The sequence below is a fragment of the Oncorhynchus nerka genome, linkage group LG13 (assembly GCF_034236695.1).
Source record: "Oncorhynchus nerka isolate Pitt River linkage group LG13, Oner_Uvic_2.0, whole genome shotgun sequence".
In the NCBI taxonomy this organism is placed as follows: domain Eukaryota; kingdom Metazoa; phylum Chordata; class Actinopteri; order Salmoniformes; family Salmonidae; genus Oncorhynchus; species Oncorhynchus nerka.
The window spans coordinates 77,915,579-77,935,584 of record NC_088408.1 but is presented as its reverse complement, the minus strand read 5'-3'; the positions used below and the strand labels follow the sequence as shown (position 1 = coordinate 77,935,584).

Sequence of the window (20,006 nt, the reverse complement as noted above, 5' to 3'; positions counted from 1 at the left end):
CTGTATCACAATTCCAGTGGGTCAGAAGTTTACATACACTAAGTTGACTGTGCCTTTAAACAGCTTGGAAAATTTAAGAAAACAATGTCAAGCTTTAGAAGCTTCTGATAGGCTAATTGACATCATTTGAGTCAATTGGAGGTGTACCTGTGGATGTATTTCAAGGCCTACCTTCAAACTCAGTGCCTCTTTGCTTGACATCATGGGAAAATGAAAAGAAATCAGCCAAGACCTCAGAAAAAAATGTAGACCACAAGTCTGGTTCATCCTTGGGAGCAATTTCCAAATGCCTGAAGGTACCACGTTCATCTGTACAAACAATAGTACGCAAGTATAAACACCATGGGACCATGCAGCCGTCATACTGGTCAGGAAGGCGACGCGTTCTGTCTCCTAGAGATGAACGTACTTTGGTGCAAAAAGTACAAATCAATCCCAGAACAACAGCAAAGGACCTTGTGAAGATGCTGGAGGAAACAGGTACAAAAGTATCTATATCCACAGTAAAATGAGTCCTATATCGACATAACCTGAAAGGCCACTCCGCAAGGAAGAAGCCGCTGCTCCAAACCCTACGGCTTGCAACTGCACATGGGGAAAAAGATGTTACTTTTTGGAGAAATGTCCTCTGATCTGATGAAACAAAAATAGGACTGTTTGGCCATAATGACCATCGTTCTGTTTGAAGGAGAAAGGGGGAGGCTTGCAAGCCGAAGGACACCATCCCAACCGTGAAGCACGGGGGTGGCAGCATCATGTTGTGGGGGTGCTTTGCTGCAGGAGGGACTGGTGCACCTCACAAAATAGATGGCTTCATGAGGTATGAAAATTATGTGGATATATTGAAGCAACATCTCAAGACATCAGTCAGGAAGTTAAAGCTTGGTCATAAATGAGTCTTCCAAATGGACAATGACCCCAAGCATACTTCCAAAGTTCTGGCAAATTGGCTTAAGGACAACAACAACAAGTCAAGGTATTGGAGTGGCCATCACAAAGCCCTGACCTCAATCCTATAGAAAATGTGTGGCCAGAACTGAAAAAGCGTGTGCGAGCAAGGAAGCCTGCCAACCTGACTCAGTTACACCAGCTCTGTCAGGAGGAATGGGCCAAAATTCACCTAACTTAGTGTGGGAAGCTTGTGGAAGGCTACCTGAAACGTTTGATCCAAGTTAAACAATTTAAAGGCAATGCTACCAAATACTAATTGAGTGTATGTAAGCTTCTGACCCAGTGGGCATGTGATGGAAGAAATAAAAGCTGAAATAAAGCATTCTCTCTACTATTATTCTGATATTATTTCACATTCTTAAAATACATCGGTGATCCTAACTGACCAAAAACAGGGAATTTTAACTAGGATTAAATGTCAGGAATTGTGAAACTGAGTGTAAATGTATTTGGCTAAGGTGTGTGTCAATTTCAGACAAACTGTACCACATCTACACGGGTGTTATCAGAGTTCTTGTGTTGACTTGTTATATTTCTAATTAACTTTAGATTTATAACTCCACAAATAAGTTTGTCTAATGAAGATGGAATTTACAACATGCAAAAACCATTCCCCACATTGGTATCTTGGTGTAACAGGTACTACCCAACTGTTGTATGTCACCATCCTCTAAATTAAGATTTATGTCAACCTCTTTAGCGTCCAGAATTTGTGCCAGATGAAGCTGGGAAACTGTTTCATGAGTTAGATTTTTTTATGCTACGAAGAAATGTAGTAGGCAAGAGTAAAAGTCGCTGGAGTTTTACGTCGGCATAATCAGCTGAGCGAGCGGAACTGTTACGTTGACGTATGACAACAAACTACTGTACTTCGCTAGCTATCGTTGAAGTACTGAGATGTATCATTTAAAATGCTCCTTTATTTCAAGGATGATGCCTAGCTCCTAGACATGTCATAACATTTGCAGCCATTACTTATGCGACTATGTTTATCTACGTTTTTGTTAGTAGCTTGAGTTAGCTGTCTTGCTAACATGTTCAGTTTGATGCATCCTGTAAACTTGTTTGTCTTTGCATTGTTGATGACAATACCCAATGCTGTAGGCTCTTCATATGAGATCACAGTGGATGTCGGAAAGCCATCAGGACATCTGAAACATTTCTGGAGGAGCACTGGTTTCTGGTAGGATAATGCACCTTTTTGATTTAGTTTAGTCATATTTTGTGGCTATGCTACCTTCCATGGCTACTTTCTGTTAGTCAAATACCACTTTGCAACAGTGTTAAAACAAAATATTTTTAAAAAACTACCTTATTATTAAAATAAGGGCAGGACCACATGCAAAAAAACTATTTGTCATAGGCTATTTTGTATTCGTATTTATTTAGGACCCCCATGAGCAGCTACTCTTTCTGGGGTCCAACAACATTAAGGCAGTTAAAATATTACTATAACACTTTTCACAACGCATTAACTGTGTTCCCTCAGGCCATTACTCTACTATCGCATATCTACAATGTCAAATCTGTTTGTAGAGTGCGTTTTTATCGTGTGTATGTGTGTCTCTTCACAGTGCCCGCTGTTCCATAAGGTGTATTTCTGTTTTTTTTTTTAAATCTGATTGACTTTGGTAAACACAGGGATTCCCTATGGGTGGCTCAATTTGCCCGACGACTCAGTTAATTGTAAACACATGCTTTCTTCCCCTCTCCAGCCCCCCTCTTCCACACACCCAGTCCAACCAGTATGACCTGAGCAGGGACCAGGAGCTGAACCTGGCCTATGTGGGCTCAGTCCCCCATGGGGGGATTCAGCAGGTTCGGATCCACTGGATGCTGGAGCTGATCACAGCACAGTGAGTATGGGGGTGCCTGCTTTAGGGCCTTGAGGTGGGTTAGTAAATCAAATATGTACATGTTAAGTGACCTTTATGTTGTATATCCCATTGTGATATGTCGCGTTAATCTAATTCAAAGTATTGTTTTGTAGCATTGACAAAGGAGAACTCCAGTACAACTTTAGCCAACTGGACCAGCTGATTGACCTCTTGTGGATAAATGGACTACTCCCAGGTACAGTACTTTCACCCACCTGATCTGGTGACTTTTATATATAAATATATATTATAGTTGAAGTCAGACGTTTGCATACACCTTAGCCAACTACATTTAACTCAGTGTTTCACAATTCCTGACATTTAATCCAGGTAAAAATTATCTGTCTTAGGTCAGTTAGGATCACCACTATTTTAAGATTGTGAAATGTCAGAATAATAGTAGAGTGATTTATTTAAGCTTTTATTTCTTTCATCACATTCCCAGTGGGTCAGAAGTTTACATACATTCAATTAGTATTTGGTAGCATTGCCTTTGAATTGTTTAACTTGGGTCAAATTTGTCAGGTAGCCTTCCACAAGCTTCCCACAATTAGTTGGGTGAATTTTGTCCCATTCCTCCTGACAGAGCTGGAGTAACTGAGTCAGGTTGGCAGGCCTCCTTGCTCGCATACGCTTTGTCAGTTCTGCCCACAGGTTTTCTATGGGATTTGTGATGGCCACTCCAATACCTTGACTTTGTTGTCCTTAAGCCATTTTGCCACAACTTTGGAAGTATGCTTGGGGTTATTGCCCATTTGAAAGACCCATTTGCGACCAAGCTTTAACTTCCTGACTGATGTCTTGAGATGTTGCTTCAATATATCCACATAATTTTCCTACCTCATGATGCCATCTATTTTGTGAAGTGCACCAGTCCCTCCTGCAGCAAAGGACCCCCACAGCATGATGCTGCCACCCCCGTGCTTCACGTTTGGGATGGTGTTCTTCGGCTTGCGAGCATCCCCCTTTTTCCTCCAAACATAACGATCTATTTTTGTTCCATCAGACCAGAGGACATTTCTCCAAAAAGTACCATCTTTGTCCCCATGTGCAGTTGCAAACCATAGTCTGGCTTTTTTATTGCAGTTTTGGAGCAGTGGCTCTTCCTTGCTGAGCAGCCTTTCAGGTTATGTCGATATAGGACTTGTTTTACTGTGGATATAGATACATTTGTACCCATTTCCTCCAGCATCTTCACAGGATCCTTTGCTGTTGTTCTGGGATTGATTCTAGGAGGCAGAATGTGTCTCCTTCCTGAGTGGTATGACAGCTGCATGGTCCTATGGTGTTTATACTTGCGTACTATTGTTTGTACAGATGAACGTGGTACCTTCAGGCATTTGGAAATTGCTCCCAAGGATGAACCAGACTTGTGGAGGTCTACATCTTTTTTTTCTGAGGTCTTGGGTGATTTATTTTTATTTTCCCATGATGTCAAGCAAAGAGGCACTGAGTTTGAAGGTAGGCCTTGAAATACATCCACAGGTACACCTCCAATTGACTCAAATGATGTCAATTAGCCTATCAGAAGCTTCTAAAGCCATGATATCGTTTTCTGTAATTTTCCAAGCTGTTTAAAGGCCCAGTCAACTTGGTGTATGTAAACTTCTGACCCACTGGAATTGTGATACAGTGAATTATAAGTGAAATAATCGGTCTGTAAACAAGTGTTGGAAAAATTACTTGCGTTATGCTCAAAGTAGATGTCCTAACTAACTTGTCAAAACTATGGTTTAACAAGAAATTTGTGGAGTGGTTGAAAAACGAGTTGTAATGACTCCAACCTAAGTGTATATAAACTTCTGACTTCAACTGTGTGTGTATATATATATATATATATATATATACACACATATATATATATCTTGTGGCAAACCAGGAGGTTGGGTCAAGACGTTTACACAGATCAGACACGGACAGAGTATGATTAGCTCTGTTTCATGGGTGTTTATTAAATAATAAATCAAAAGAAAAGGATAGTTCTCCCCAATGAGACCCTCTCCAGGATACCGTCTTCAACTACGCGGAAGTCACCTTACTTCTCCCAGTCCTCCCCTGTGTGCTGCCCTTCTGGCAGCTTTATGGGGCTTGTACAGCTGGTTAGCAATCAGCCCTTGATTACTCAAGAACTCCCCAATCAGCCCGAATTAGTCCTGGGTGGAGAGCCCGTCGAGACCTGGCACGTCCAGCAGATGGAGCCATTGTAGCTCCCTTCAGTAACCACGAGCACAACCGTTCCTTGATTTTAACTGGCGGCTTTATTCTGTAGTTTTGGTCAGAATTATCACCTTCCTTGAGAACTATAAAGTACCGTAAATGAAAAATACAGTTAAGCACACTCTTACAACCTTATCTTACGAGTGACTTATTAGCTTGGTATAACTCTGAAGTGCTTACATACATAACAGTTTAACCGGCGTTATAACGGGTTCAGATTAAACACATGAATAAAGGAAAAAAATACCTCATTGGCTGCTTATTACAGAAGGGAGGAAATCAAACTTCACACTTATTATTCCTGGCATGAATTCACACTTCATCCTAACATACACTCTTCAACCTTTATGAACTACACCCGATGACATGAAAACTTAGCTAACGCAGCGCAGGATTGCCTTCCCTCCAAAAGTATGTTGCTACAATAAGGAACCCCGTTACAACAGTATTAGCTACGTAGTTCCGCTTGTATTATAATTTCCCCCGCACAGCGGACACGTAAACAATTCAAACAAAAGACAATGACATAACCTGTAAGTCTAACTGTCAGTTACAGCCATCGTCTCATGATGTATACTCCGTCTGTCACCAGGCTTCAACGAGTCTCCACCTGGTTGCTGACCTGCTTGTACGCTACTAAAAACGTACATACGCATGTATGTATGTATATATGTGTGTGTGTGTATACGTATTGTAACGGTTTTGACTTGAGGTTATTATTTATAGGGGTGCCAGGTAGGTTGTGCCTACCAGAGAAAACATTGGTTTCTCCTTTTAGTTTGGGTGGGAATTGAGTCCCATCTGGTCCGTCAAGTCTACACCAATACAAAGGACTCATGTAAAAGTCAGGATGGAAATACACTTTTCATAAACCCTTAAAACATTGGAAAGAACTTCCAAAACAACTATATTATTTTGCGTGGGTTGTATTAACAACATCAATGATTACACACACATATAATATAACATAACACAATGAGTTCTGGTTCCTCCAGAAATGTCCTGTACCTCGGGCCTAAAAAGAGTCCTGCCTGGTAGAGTTCAGGGAACTCAAGTGACTTCTGTCACGCAATGTTTGTCCGTTCATTCAGTGTAGCGTAAACCCAGTATTAAACATACCACCAATGTAACAATTATTTTACCACAGAACTTAAAGCGTATCAACTCTTACTAAGTCCTCAACTACACCTAACTACAACTAACTACATAAATCATCACAGTATACCTCACATCAAAACAAATGAAATACCGTATACAAAAAGGTTGTGGTCAGTCAGACAATCCAATCCGCCAATAGATCTCCAGCGGAGAAAGGCCACGAAGAACGGAGAGGTGTAAGTCCACGGACGCAAAGAGTGGATCCGATCCTGGGTAAACTCTCTTAGGCTACAAAACACACGTTTAACGGCAACAAAACAAACGGAATAGAGAAGCTTCGGAACTGAGGGTTGAACACATCCTCAGTCACGTCTCCATCACAACCCCACTTTTGCGCAGCTGATGCTGGCTATTTAATTGGGAATTAAAGGGAAAGCGCCCTATTGGAAGGAGCTGCACTGAGACGGTTCAGAAAAATTCGGGGCCGTCACAGTATGTGTATATATTGCTCAAAAAAATAAAGGGCACACTTAAACAACACAATGTAACTCCAAGTCAATCACACTTCTGTGAAATCAAACTGTCCACTTAGGAAGCAACACTGATTGACAATAAATTTCACATGCTGTTGTGCAAATGGAATAGACAACAGGTGGAAATTATAGGCAATTAGCAAGACACCCCCAATAAAGGAGTGGTTCTGCATGTGGTGACCACAGACCACTTCTCAGTTCCTATACTTCCTGGCTGATGTTTTGGTCACTTTTGAATGCTGGTGGTGCTTTCACTCTAGTGGTAGCATGAGACGGAGTCTACAACCCACACAAGTGGCTCAGGTAGTGCAGCTCATCCAGGATGGCACATCAATGCGAGCTGTGGCAAGAAGGTTTGCTGTGTCTGTCAGCGTAGTGTCCAGAGCATGGAGGCGCTACCAGGAGACAGGCCAGTACATCAGGAGACGTGGAGGAGGCCGTAGGAGGGCAACAACCCAGCAGCAGGACCGCTACCTCCGCCTTTGTGCAAGGAGGAGCAGGAGGAGCACTGCCAGAGCCCTGCAAAATGACCTCCAGCAGGCCACAAATGTGCATGTGTCTGCTCAAGCAGTCATAAGGTGAATGCACCAATTTGTAAGTCGCTCTGGATAAGAGCGTCTGCTAAATGACTTAAATGTAAATGTAAGCGGTCAGAAACAGACTCCATGAGGGTGGTATGAGGGCCTGACGTCCACAGGTGGGGGTTGTGCTTACAGCCCATCACCGTGCAGGATGTTTGGCATTTGCCAGAGAACACCAAGATTGGCAAATTCGCCACTGGCGCCCTGTGCTCTTCACAGATGAAAGCAGGTTCACACTGAGCACATGTGACAGACGTGACAGAGTCTGGAGACGCTGTGGAGAACGTTCTGCTGCCTGCAACATCCTCCAGCATGACCGGTTTGGCGTTGGGTCAGTCATAGTGTGGGGTGGCATTTCTTTGTGGGGCCGCACAGCCCTCCATGTGCTCGCCAGAGGTCGCCTGACTGCCATTAGGTACCGAGATGAGATCCTCAGACCCCTTGTGAGACCATATGCTGGTGCGGTTGGCCCTGGGTTCCTCCTAATGCAAGACAATGCTAGACCTCATATGGCTGGAGTGTGTCAGCAGTTCCTGCAAGAGGAACATTTGATTTCCATTGATAATTTTTGTGTGATTTTGTTGTCAGCACATTCAACTATGTAAAGAAAAAAGTATTTAATAAGAATATTTCATAGGATGTGTTATTTTAGTGTTCCCTTTATTTTTATGAGCAGTGTGTATATATATATATATGTGTGTATGTATGTATGTATGAGAGAGCATCCCAAACATGCTCATTGGCTTACATGTTTTGTGAGTATGCAGGCCACGGAAGAACTGGGACATTTTCATATTCCAGGAATTGTGTACAGATCCTTGTGACATGGGATTATCCATTATCATGCTGAAACATGAGGTGATGGCAACAGATGAATGGCACGACAATGGGCCTCAGGATCTCGTCACGGTATCTCTGTCCATTCAAATTGCCATTGATAAAATGCAATTGTGTTTGTTGTCCGTAGCTTATGCCAGCCCATACCATAACCCCACCACCAAGGGGCACTCTGTTCACAACATTGACATCAGCAAACTGCCCGTCCACACGACACAATACACGTTGTCTACCATCTGCCCGGTACAGTTGATACCGGGATTCATCTGTGAAGAGCACACCTCTCCAGCGGGCCATCGAAGGTGAGCATTTGCCCACTGAAGTTGGATACGACGCCGAATTGCAGTCATGTCAACACTCTGGTAAGGACGAAGAGCACGCAGATGAGCTTCCCTGACAGCTTGTGCAGAAATGATTCAGTTGCCCGGGTGATGGTCTCAGATGATCCCGCAGATGAATAAGCTGGATGTGGAGGTCCTAGGTTGGCATGGTTACAAGTGGTCTGCAGTTGTGAGGCCGGTTGGACGTACTGCCAAATTCTCTAAAATGTCGTTAGAGGCGGCATATGGTCGAGAAATTAACATTAAATTCTCTTGCAGCAGATCTGGTGGACATGCCAATTGGATGCTCCCTCAACTTGAGACATCTGTGGCCTTGTGTTTCGTGACAAAACTGCACATTTTAGAGTGGCCTTTTATTGTACCCAGCACAAGATGCACCTGTGTAATGACCATGCTGTTTAATCAGTTTCTTGATATGCCATACCATTCAGGGGGATGGATTATCTTGGCAAAAGAGAAATGCTCACTAACAGGGATGTAACAACAATTGTGCACAACAGTTGAGAAAAATACACTTTTTGTGTGTATGGAAAATGTCTGGGATCTTATTTCAGCTCATGGAACCAAAACTTTACATGTTGCATTTATTTTTGTTCAGTATATGCTTTCTCAGTAGTATTTTTCTTTTTGACTATGGTTCATATTGAGGTTTTTTTCTACTTCTTTGTTCCAGGTTTTGAATTGATGGGCAGTGTGAACAACTACTTCACCAACTTTGAAGACAAAATGCAGGTGGTGGAGTGGAGAAACCTGGTGCATCTCATTGCAAAGAGGTATATTGGTGAGTATACTGTTCAGTGATAGGTTACTGTGTGTTCACCTATGTAACCTTATGGATCATATAAATGGTATACTCACTAACACTATTCCTCCTGAATTACAGAGAAGTATGGCTTGGGAAGTGTATCTCTGTGGAACTTTGAAACATGGAATGAACCGAACAATCATGACTTTGACAACGTCACTGTGTCTATCCAAGGTATAAAACATTTAAAATATTCCCACAGGTGGCATCATACTTACCATCATACTTTCTGTAAGGAATGAAAGAAAGCATAATATAATCTCATTTGATGAATAATAATTTGTATGTGGTCTGTATCTCAGCACCCACTAGAGGTTATTGGTCTGCTTCCACCTCCAGGGTTCCTGAACTACTATGATGCTTGTTCTGAGGGCCTGCGGGCTGCCAGTAGGGCCCTGCGCTTGGGCGGTCCAGGAGACTCCTGCCACACCCCACCACACTCCCCCTACTGCTGGGCTATGCTGCAGCACTGCTACAATGGCACCAATTTCTTCACTGGGGAGACAGGGGTGCGGCTGGACTACATCGCCCTGCACAAAAAGGTGGGCCTGGGACCGTGGTGTGCGTAAACTGCACACCTTCATTACTATGTTTTAACAATTACTCTGTCTGACTCTAGTCTCCTAACAAGAGAACAGTGCCTAATCCTGACAATTGAAGCACTCAGTTTCAGGATGAAAACTGGCTTGGGCTTGTGAGACTCAGTTCAAGTTTAGGTTTTGCTTTCTTTCAGGGTGGAGGCTATTCGTTACCCATCATGGAACAGGAGATCCAGACAGTGAGAGAGATCCAGGAGCATTTCCCTCTCTTCCGAACTCTGCCAGTTTACAATGATGAGGCCGATCCATTGGTGGGCTGGTCCAAACCTCTGGCGTGGAGGGCTGATGTGACATATGCAGCCATGGTTGTCAAGGTATGAAACAGTTAACTGACTTGTCTGTTATCTGTCCTGATTGTTATCTCCTATGTCCATCAGGTTTGGGGTCAATTCCAAACTTTCCTAATTGAAATGCATTGAGGAACATTGGAATTGGAATTTCAGTATACTGTGCTTATTGAATTGACTGTATTGAAATGGAATTGACCCTAACCCTGCTGTCCACCAGGTGATCTCCCAACACCAGGACCTGCTGTTGTCTGACCAGAACAACACCATCAACTACACCCTGCTAAGCAATGACAATGCCTTTCTCAGCTACCACCCTCATCCGTTCACTCAGCGCACCCTGACGGCCCGCTTCCAGATCAACAACACCCAGCCCCCCCACGTCCAGCTGCTCAGGAAGCCTATACTGACCGTCATGGGGCTGCTTGCTCTGCTAGGTGAGGCTCTCTCCTGTAGTGACCGTCATGGGGCTGTTCGCTCTATTTATTTAACCAGGTAGGCCAGTTGAGAAGAAGTTTTCATTTACAACTGCGACCTGGCCAAGATAGAGCAAAGCATTGTGACAAAAACAATAGAGTTACACATAAACAAATAATAATAAATAAGTAGTTATTTTCAATAGCTGTAGTCTTTTCTTGTAGTGATAAGGTATAGAACAGTTCTTGTTTTTTCCCACCAAATTTAGGTGGGACTTAATCTGTCTACCCAGGTTTTCTAACTTTTTATGAAATTATGTTTAGTTTTTTTATTATTGTTTTGCAAAAAGGAGAGACTCAAGTACTGTCTGAGGTTGTGGAGGTTGGGGGGACCGACAACAACACTGTGGGGATCCTTGCCAGCACCCATGACCCCCTCATGTCCTGGACCTCTGACAGCTGGCAAGCCACTGTGCTGATCTATAACAGCGATGACACCAGCACATCTACCACCACCGACCTCATTAGGGTGTCTCTCAAAGGATTCACAGGACAGCAAGGTGGGTGTTGACGAATGTCTGAATCAGGACTTAGTTTTACTTCATATGTAGAGTGCATTCAGAAAGAATTCCGACCTCGTCCATTTTTCCACATTGTTACGTTACAGCCTTATTCTAAAATGGATTGAATAGAAAATCCTAAATCTACACACAATACCCCATAATGACAAAGCGAAAACAGATTTTTAGAAGTCTTTGCAAATGTATAAAAATAAAATAAATAACATACCTTAATACTTATGTAAATCAGACACTTTTCTATGAGACTCGAAATTGAGCTTAGGTGCATCCTGTTTCCATTGATCATCCTTGATATATTTACAACTTGGAGTCCACTTGGTATATTCAATTTATTGAACATGATTTGGAAAGGCACACATCTGTCTATATAAGGTTCCACAAAACAAAGCCATGAGGTCAAAGGAATTGTCTGTAGAGCTCCGAGAAAGGATTGTGTCGACACAGATCTGGGGAGGTGTACCAAAAAATGTCTGCAGCATGGAAGGTCCCCAAGAACAGTGGCCTCCATCATTCTTAAACGGAAGAAGTTTGGAACCACCAAGACTCTTCCTAGAGCTGGCCGCCCGGTCAAACTGAGCAATCGGAGGAGAAAGGCCTTGGTCAGGGAGGTGAAGAAGAATCCAATGGTCACTTTGACAGAGCTCCTCTGTGGAGATGGGAGAACCTTCCAGAAGGACAACCATCTGTGTAGCACTCCACCAATCAGGCTTTATGGTAGAGTGGCCAGACGGAAGCCACTCCTCAGTAAAAGGCACATGACAGCCTGCTTTGAGTTTTCCAAAAGACACCTAAAGACTCTCAGACCATGAGAAACAGGATTCTCTGGTCTGATGAAACCAAGATTGAACTCTTTGGCCTAAATGCCAAGCGCCATGTCTGGAGGAAACCTGGCACCATCCCTACGGTGAAGCATGGTGGTGGCGGCATCATGCTGTAGGGACCTTTTTTAGTGGCAGGGACTGGGAGACTAGTCAGGATCGAGGCAAAGACGAACGGAACAAAGTACAGAGAGATCCTTGATGAAAACCTGCTCCAGAGTGCTCAGGACCTCAGACTGGGACTAAGGTTCACCTTCCAACAGGACAACGACCCTAAGCACACAGCCAAGACAATGCAAGGAGTGGCTTCGGGACAAGTTTCTGAATGTTCTTGTGGTCCAGCCAGAGTCCGGACTTTAACCTGATCGAACATCTCTGGAGAGACCTGAAAATATCTGTGCAGCAAATGCTCCCCATCCAACCTGACAGAGCTTGAGAGGATCTGCAGAGAAACTCCCAAAATACAAGTGTACCAAGCTTGTAGCGTCATACCCAAGAAGTCCCAATGCTGTAATTGCTGCCAAAGGTGTGGAGTAAAGGGTCTGAATACTTATGTAAATGTGATGTCTCAGTTTAATTGTAATAAATGAGCAAACATTTCTAAAAACATTTTGTTTTATCATTATGGGATATTGTGTGTATATTGACACAAAAACAATTGAATACATTTTAGAATAAGGCTGTAACGTAACAAAATGTGGATAAAGTCAAGGAGTTTGAATACTTTCTGAAAGCACTGTATATAGTCAATTTTAAATGTTTCTTTGATGTTGCAAACAAAATTGCAGTTGGATTCAAATGTATTATCAGTTCCGTAAGTATTGGATTTGAACTGTTAGTAGATGAGCAAAATAGTGACTTCAGCAGTTTCATGAATTGTGATTTTGACTTTAGGACTTGTGTATGTAACATATTACCTGGACAACAATGTGACCAACCCATCCCAGCTGTGGCAGAGCATGGGCAGCCCAGACTACCCCACAGCAGAGCAGTTCAGACAGCTGAGGAACATTGAGGTACAAAGAAAAACACCCTCTTCCATGAAAATAAAATTTCTCTCAAATAACTAAGCTTGTATTTCAGTCAATCACATCATAAATTCCTCTTCTTTTTAAGTGACAGCAATGTATGAACATGGTCAGTTTTTTTATGGAATGAACTACAGCCATTGTAGCTGAGCTGAATGGTTTGTTGATTTAACCTTAGGATCCTCAGGTGGATGGACCTCTGCCCTTCCCTGCTGAAGGCATCCTGACCATGTGGGCCAAGCTCTATGTGCCCTCTGTCCTCCTCATACATGTGTGTGCCCAGCCCAAGGCCACGCCAGACCAGGTCAGTGCCACCAGCTGACATGGGCTTTGATGACAGTATTATCCACACCTTGGTGATTCATTTGTCTATCATTTCTTAGGATGGTATTTTCAAACTGTCCTGTTAAATCATCAATACCCTAACTGTATTTTATTGATCTCCTATAAGGTGAATGGATTGCGATTCATCAGCATCACAAAAAGCCAAGTTATGATTGTGTGGAAAGATGATTGTGTAAATTCCAAGTAAGTACTTTTTTGGGGGGGGGCTCTTCTACTTAGTGGTGAGTTGACATGTCTTATTTTTTTGTAGGTGCATTAAGACTTTTGAGGTGGAGTTCTCCAAAGACCAGGAAGAATTCAAGAGGGTAAACACCCGGGATACCATTTTCACGTCCTATGTATATTCACCAGGTAAAAATGGTTTAGAAAGTTACAACTTTCTTTTGTGATCTTATGCAATAGTTGGCCTGTATTAAGCATTGTGGATTCACATTTGAAAATGTGTCATTTGATTACAGAAAACCTGGAGGTTAGTGGTAGCTACAGAGTACGAGCTGTGGACTACTGGGGAAGAACTGGAGAATATTCACTGACTGAGAAATATTCAGAGGAAAACTAGAATTTAACTAGTGTTTCCTACATGGTACCATGACTGATTGTACAAAAGCATATTTTGTTTGTAAAATTTTTACTTTCAGAAAATATAAATCAGCATTGACTTAGTCTGAAATGTTTGTTTACATGGAATAATTTTTCCATACAAATATTTTGTAATTTCACAATCAATAAGTAAAACTTTTACCATTTTGAATATTTTTTTAATGCTCATGAGACAGTGATAACATTAGAATGCTCATGTTTTTCCCCTGGACAATGTACTCACCAAGCCAACTAAGTTTCTTTAAACTCTATTGTTGCCAACACAAACTGATGAACAGTGAATGAGCAATAACATAGTGGTGTTACTATTCATATAGGTATTTCTGTGATGTAGAGTCTACCTCCATTGGATTGGTGCAGGCGTCATGCTCAAATGTACAATTACTTTTATATACAGTACCACTCAAATGTTGACACCTACTACATTTTTACATTGTAGAATAATAGTGAAGGCAAACTATGAAAGAACACTTATGGAATCATTTTATAACCAAAAAAGTGTTAAAAATTTCTAAAGATTTTAGATTCTTCAAAGTTGCTACATTTAACCTTCGACAGCTTTGCACACTTGGCATTCTCTCAACCAGCTTCACTTGGAATGCTTTTCCATTCAATATATTTTGATTTGTTTAACATTTTTGGTTACTATATGATTCCATATGTGTTATTTCATAGTTTTGATGTCTTCTACAATGTAGAAAATAAAGTAGGTGTCCAAACTTTTGACTGGTACTGTACATGAGGGGCATAATATAATTTTTATATAAAAAAATCTTATGCGATTTCCCTCTTCAGTCATCAGTAAATATCTCTGTCCAAGCCAGCACGTTGTAGGGATCCCTTGGCAGCAGTTCCTTCATAGTAGACATTCAGCAAGCTCCTGTTGAGCAGAGAAAAATCAGAAGAGGGTCAACTGGGATGCTAAATTTGTTGGACATCCGAAAAATAAACATTTGCTTTAGTTGTAGAAAGCACATTTATGCTGGTAATAAATATTTGTTGAGTAGGAGATGAGTTAAGTAACTCTCAGTGAATGTTTAAAGGCGGCACTCAGCATTTACAGTAATGCAGACAACACTGATCCTTCCTCTTTGATGGTGTAGTCCGGATTACTTTAAAGCATTTCATAACAATTGTTGATGTAAGGGCTTTATAAATAAAATATGAAAAATGTAACCCATACCAGACTGCAGCACGGGCTCAAATTGTCCAGCCATGCAGATCTCTTCCTGCTTGGCGCGAATGCTCCTCTGGATGGCTGGTGGCAGGCCACGGGGGTTACGGGAGAATATCAGGGAGTAGCCATCCTCACAGCTTCCATCATCCTTCAGGGTACGGCAGGCATATGTGATGGCATAGTTGTCATAGTCGGTGTCAATCACCCAGTAGTTGTCACCTGAGAGAAGAGGAGAGTATTGTGAGTATCGTGCGCAGCTTACTAGTTGTTATTTCTGCATCTGTAAGTGTATTTGTGTATAACGGTATATTTAGTAGACGTACCTCCACTGGACAGATAGCTGGCCAGGCCCTGGTAGTTCATGAACATCTTTCCAGGGGTGGTGGAGTCTGGCACAGTGTACTGGGCAGCCATGTCAGCGCACACAACCCAGAATCTGTAAATAGGGGAAAGTATTTCCAATCAACTTATCATAGATACAGTATTCATGTAAAATGGCTTTAAGTTACAAACATGTAGTAGATGTAAGGTTTTCAGTTTGACCCTTATACACAGATTCGGAAAGCCATGTTCCATTTAAGACTATTACTACTTTTAAGACTTACCATTTCATCAGAAATAACCTCCAGGCAGCTCTTACCCAAAAAGTGTGACACGTCCCTTGGAGGCGGCGACCATGGAGCCGTCGTCACCGATGGTGTACTCAGCTGAGATGTTGTCCTGGAGGAACAGTCCCTCAGGGTCCTTCTTCTGCAGAGCGTACCACTTCCCTGCGTACTGGAGCACACACAGATAAACTGGTTGGTTGAAGAACCTTGCAGGTAGCCTAGGCAATTATTATTTCCTCCATACTGGAGCAGGAGTGTTGCAACTATTTTTCTAGCTGTGTACTGTGGCACTAGCACATAAAAACAGATGTAGGGCCTTGCAGGACAGTTTGGTCTTCTATAGAGGACTGTTTGTTTTACTCACTCTCTTGGGTTCAAAGTCTTCCTTGACATTGAAGCTGTCCACCACACAGGAGGCACCCCAACTCTGCTCCAGACCCGCCAGGAGCACCACCACAAGGGCCAGCATATGGAAGTCCATTTCTAGAGAAGAGAGAAATTCCATAAGTGTAACTTCATATGTAATAAAAACAAATCAATATTTTGATAAAGCACAATAGCTGGTCCTCTCAATTGGTAACTACATTTTTATAAAAAGCCCATAACATAAAAATATTCACAGCAACATTTTAACATTCCCATGAAAAGTAGCAAAAACGTACCTTTTCAGGAACAAAGCAAGAGGTTACGCTTCAATGAAGTTGCAGGTATGCGTTTCTCTTCTGTCTAGGATCCTTATATACACAAGGCACAGACGAGCTCACTGATTATATTTTCACATCTTGGTCCTAAATGGAGGGTTAAATCTTAATCTATTACTAATCCAGTTAACAAAATCCTACCCAAAAACTGTTGCACTCTCCCATACACAATGAAATGGCTTTATGTAATTGTAGCAAGGGTATTTTCTAGTCTAAACACAGAGAGAGCACATCTAGGGAATTAGTTTACCTTAGCCAAGCCAAAGTACTGTTTACATATGGGCATGGCAACACCAAGGTATTAGATAGTTCTTTAGTGACATGGAAATTAAATGGAAATAAATGACATGCATGTCTTATCAAATCAAATGTATTTATATAGCCCTTCGTACATCAGCTGATATCTCAAAGTGCTGTACAGAAACCCAGCCTAAAACCCCAAACAGCAAGCAATGCAGGTGTAGAAGCACGGTGGCTAGGAAAAACTCCCTAGAAAGGCCAAAACCTAGGAAGAAACCTAGAGAGGAACCAGGCTATGTGGGGTGGCCAGTCCTCTTCTGGCTGTGCCGGGTGGAGATTATAACAGAACATGGCCAAGATGTTCAGTTGGTAACATATTCATTGAACAATGATTAATAATTAAGATTGGATATCAAGTTCAGGCAGTTGAAGAGTAAACAATTATTCAATTGTAAGAATACATGCTTTATGAAATGAACAGTCCACGTGGGACTGTTAATGCCCCTGGGTTAAGTAACATGATCTGTTGCACCAGTTTGGTTCTGTAATCCCAGACAAAATGTTCTTGGACAGACCGCTGAAGCACATTACAAGAGGGTTGACGCCAGGTGAAATGGGTGCATAAGTGTCATTTCTGAAAATGATTTCAGTGAGCAAAGCCATACATTGGATCATCCCTTGCTAATATATACTGTGCACTATAGATAATATACATAGTTGACAAATAAAGCTTTTGTCTTTTTCTATTATTAACCACTTCTGTCATTATTGCCTGGGGATGAGCTTGAATTACTGCGTCTTGGCACCTTTGGCTTTCGGCCATGACAACACAGTGCCAGGTCAAGGGTCTGCTCTACTCCAGTCATGACAGCAAACCACAGTCGTCCTATTTACGTGTATGGCCATGACACAGAACAGTACGATCTTGTTTCATGTAATAATGTTTGTAATAATGCTGGTTTCATGTAGCTTCAGTTTTAATGTCCAGAAGATTAGAAAGAACAAATATTAGAGTTGATGGTTGATGAATGACGCTTCATATAGTGTAGACTAGAGGGGGGAGAAAAATCCATTATAGCATATCCATTACTCAAAAACAAAGGAAGTGTGACAAAAAAAAGAAGTTATTGAAGCAAGTGCAAGGAAAATGGAGAAAGGATGAAAGAATGATGATTCAAAGACAGAATAAATATTTACCATTTATTTATCAAGTAGTATGTATGACATTGTCATGAGGGTGTGTAACAAGGGTACAAACATTTAACTTTACTTACAATAGTGCATTTGTGATATTACAGTTGAATCCAAATAGCAAGCCATTATTTTATATGCCATGTAAATGACTACAAAAAACTATATTTGGTCTCCAGACCAAGTGAGGGTTTATCGGTTAGAGTGCACACGTCAGTAAAATAACTGTGCCGGAGAGTTTTGGACCAAGTATATCCAGGAAAATAAGAGTGGAAAAATACAGGAGCAGTGTGAAGAGCTTCACAGTAACTTCTCCCAGTGCCAGCTCATTTCAAAATCGACTCTTCACTGGCTGTAGTGAGAGACCAGAAAAAAAAGTAGGTGTCAAGTTTCTATACAGAAACAATCAAGTGTTGAATAAAATGAAGCAGCTGTTTTTACTGCCACATGTTGTTATTCAGGCTATTCCTATAGAACATGCAAAAGACCTATATCTAAGCATGTAAATGTGTTTACTTAAAAGAACAAACATGAGAGCAAATTTGCCAGTAATCTCTTAAAAACAAACATGGACGTTTACCTTCTGCTAGCGCCTTGGCAATTTTCTCTTGTTCTTCACGAACCTTCTTCTCCTCTTCCTCAATTCTTCTTTCCTCTGCAGCAATAGGCTTTAGTTCATCTGAAATTAATTTAGAGGGGGAGAGGGTGTTAAAATCAAAACTTAAAATGGAATTACTTCTGAAAAAAAATCAAACACCATATGATGTACCTGTAATCTATTTATGTTTAGAACTATGAAGAATCCTATGTTATTGCAGGTTTTCAACAAGTTGGAGGTCAGTGTCTGCATGGCTTCAATGTTAAGGTTGCTAGTTTAGCTAACGTTAGTCTGTGGCCACAGTATAGGACATTTGTACTCTAACGTTAGTATGCCACCACCTGAGGCGTCCATACGGCATGCCGCCTGTCTGCACAGTTAGAGTCCATGCAAAACCTTTATTCAAGGTTCACAACTCACCATATCTCCTCTTGCCAAATACTATACCAGCTAACAAAGCTGAGTACCTTGCGGTCTGTAATGAGAAACAAATTACGCATATCAGACAGTATCACTCAGGCAATGATTTAATGCTAACATTAGACAAACGCTAGCTAATTCACTGGCTTTTATATTTCACATTTATTTAACTAGGCTAGTCAGTTAAGAACAAATTCTTATTTACAATGACGGCCTACCCCGGCCAAATCCCAACGACACAGGGCCAATTGTGCACCGCCTTATGGGCCTCCCAATCACGGCCAGTTGTGATACAGCCTGGAATCGAACCAGGGTAGACCGCTGCGCCACTTGGTAGTCCACAACAACAATAGGCATGCAATGTCAAAGCGGTCAGCTGATGCATAACATGCGCAAATGATTGCAGGTTTGGAAGTAATATCTATGTGTTGAAAATGTAGCTAGCTAACGTTATTAATTATTCCACTAGCTAGGTTGTTAGTTAGCCAGCTGAGTTTGGCAGAGGTCTTGGACAATGCAGCATTGTTATGCAACTTATTCGCTGCAAATTAGGAAACAATTCACGATTTATTTTTAAACAAAACAGTATGTTACACAAATGTGTTGCCACAAACCTTAATAAGCGGTGACACTGCCACTGGAGGGACCATTTTGCTGCTGGTTTGTGTTGGTTAGCCTGCTCCGAAATTTTGCACAACAACAGCACCAGAGGTCACTCTACTGATGAAAAGGATTGTGGGAAATTGCCGGTGTCTAATTTTGGTAGCGCTATCTGGAATCCTTGGGATGTCCCTCCCGTTAACCATAACCCTTACCTAACCTTAATCATGGATTAAACCATTGAAAATACTGTAATGAAACAGTCCCAATGATCCCATATAGCGTCATCAAAGCCACAATGTCAAAGACATTACTATTTCTACAATGTCTCTTTTTAAAATCCATTTTTAAACCTAATCCTAACCTCAACCACATTGCTAATTGTATGCCTAATCCTAACCTTACATTAAGACCAAAAACCTAATGTTTGTTGTCATGAATTTTTACGATATGGACATTTAACTTTGTGGCTGTGATAACTAGTGAAACCCCCCTTCAAATTCACATGTGGTTCATATGTTTTATACAATTACAAATAATATCTTAATTTTATCAAA

At 41.6% G+C, this 20,006-nt stretch overlaps 2 protein-coding genes and 1 long non-coding RNA gene across 4 annotated transcripts; 1 reads left to right on the top strand and 2 right to left on the bottom strand.

Annotated features, from left to right (window-relative positions):
• Positions 1 to 1,777: 1,777 nt before the first annotated feature.
• On the top strand, positions 1,778 to 15,519 carry idua (alpha-L-iduronidase). Its single transcript, XM_029678412.2, has 14 exons — positions 1,778 to 2,134; positions 2,667 to 2,807; positions 2,942 to 3,024; positions 9,109 to 9,216; positions 9,319 to 9,414; positions 9,580 to 9,782; positions 9,974 to 10,153; positions 10,347 to 10,563; positions 10,893 to 11,102; positions 12,836 to 12,957; positions 13,148 to 13,273; positions 13,421 to 13,497; positions 13,565 to 13,665; positions 13,773 to 15,519. The coding sequence occupies exons 1-14, from the start codon at positions 1,986 to 1,988 to the stop codon at positions 13,871 to 13,873; spliced, it is 1,914 nt and encodes a 637-aa protein (XP_029534272.1). The 5' UTR covers positions 1,778 to 1,985; the 3' UTR covers positions 13,874 to 15,519.
• Positions 14,128 to 16,468, bottom strand: LOC115140212 (purpurin-like). Of its 2 annotated transcripts, XM_029678413.2 has the most exons (6): positions 16,362 to 16,468; positions 16,064 to 16,182; positions 15,732 to 15,868; positions 15,415 to 15,527; positions 15,098 to 15,310; positions 14,128 to 14,794 (listed from the first exon to the last, which is right to left on the bottom strand). In XM_029678413.2, exons 2-6 carry the CDS (start codon positions 16,178 to 16,180, stop codon positions 14,784 to 14,786), a joined length of 591 nt encoding a protein of 196 aa, XP_029534273.1. In that variant the 5' UTR covers positions 16,181 to 16,182; positions 16,362 to 16,468; the 3' UTR covers positions 14,128 to 14,783. The 2 variants fall into 2 exon arrangements, with proteins under 2 accessions (XP_029534273.1, XP_064882801.1); XM_065026729.1 differs by lacking the exon at positions 16,362 to 16,468 and having other exon boundaries at positions 16,064 to 16,219.
• A 1,358-nt stretch (positions 16,469 to 17,826) lies between these two features.
• LOC115140594 (uncharacterized) lies at positions 17,827 to 19,591 on the bottom strand. Its single transcript, XR_003865261.2, has 4 exons — positions 19,464 to 19,591; positions 18,850 to 18,904; positions 18,412 to 18,510; positions 17,827 to 18,183 (listed from the first exon to the last, which is right to left on the bottom strand). It is a non-coding gene; the product is annotated as an uncharacterized LOC115140594 (long non-coding RNA).
• Positions 19,592 to 20,006: the final 415 nt, after the last annotated feature.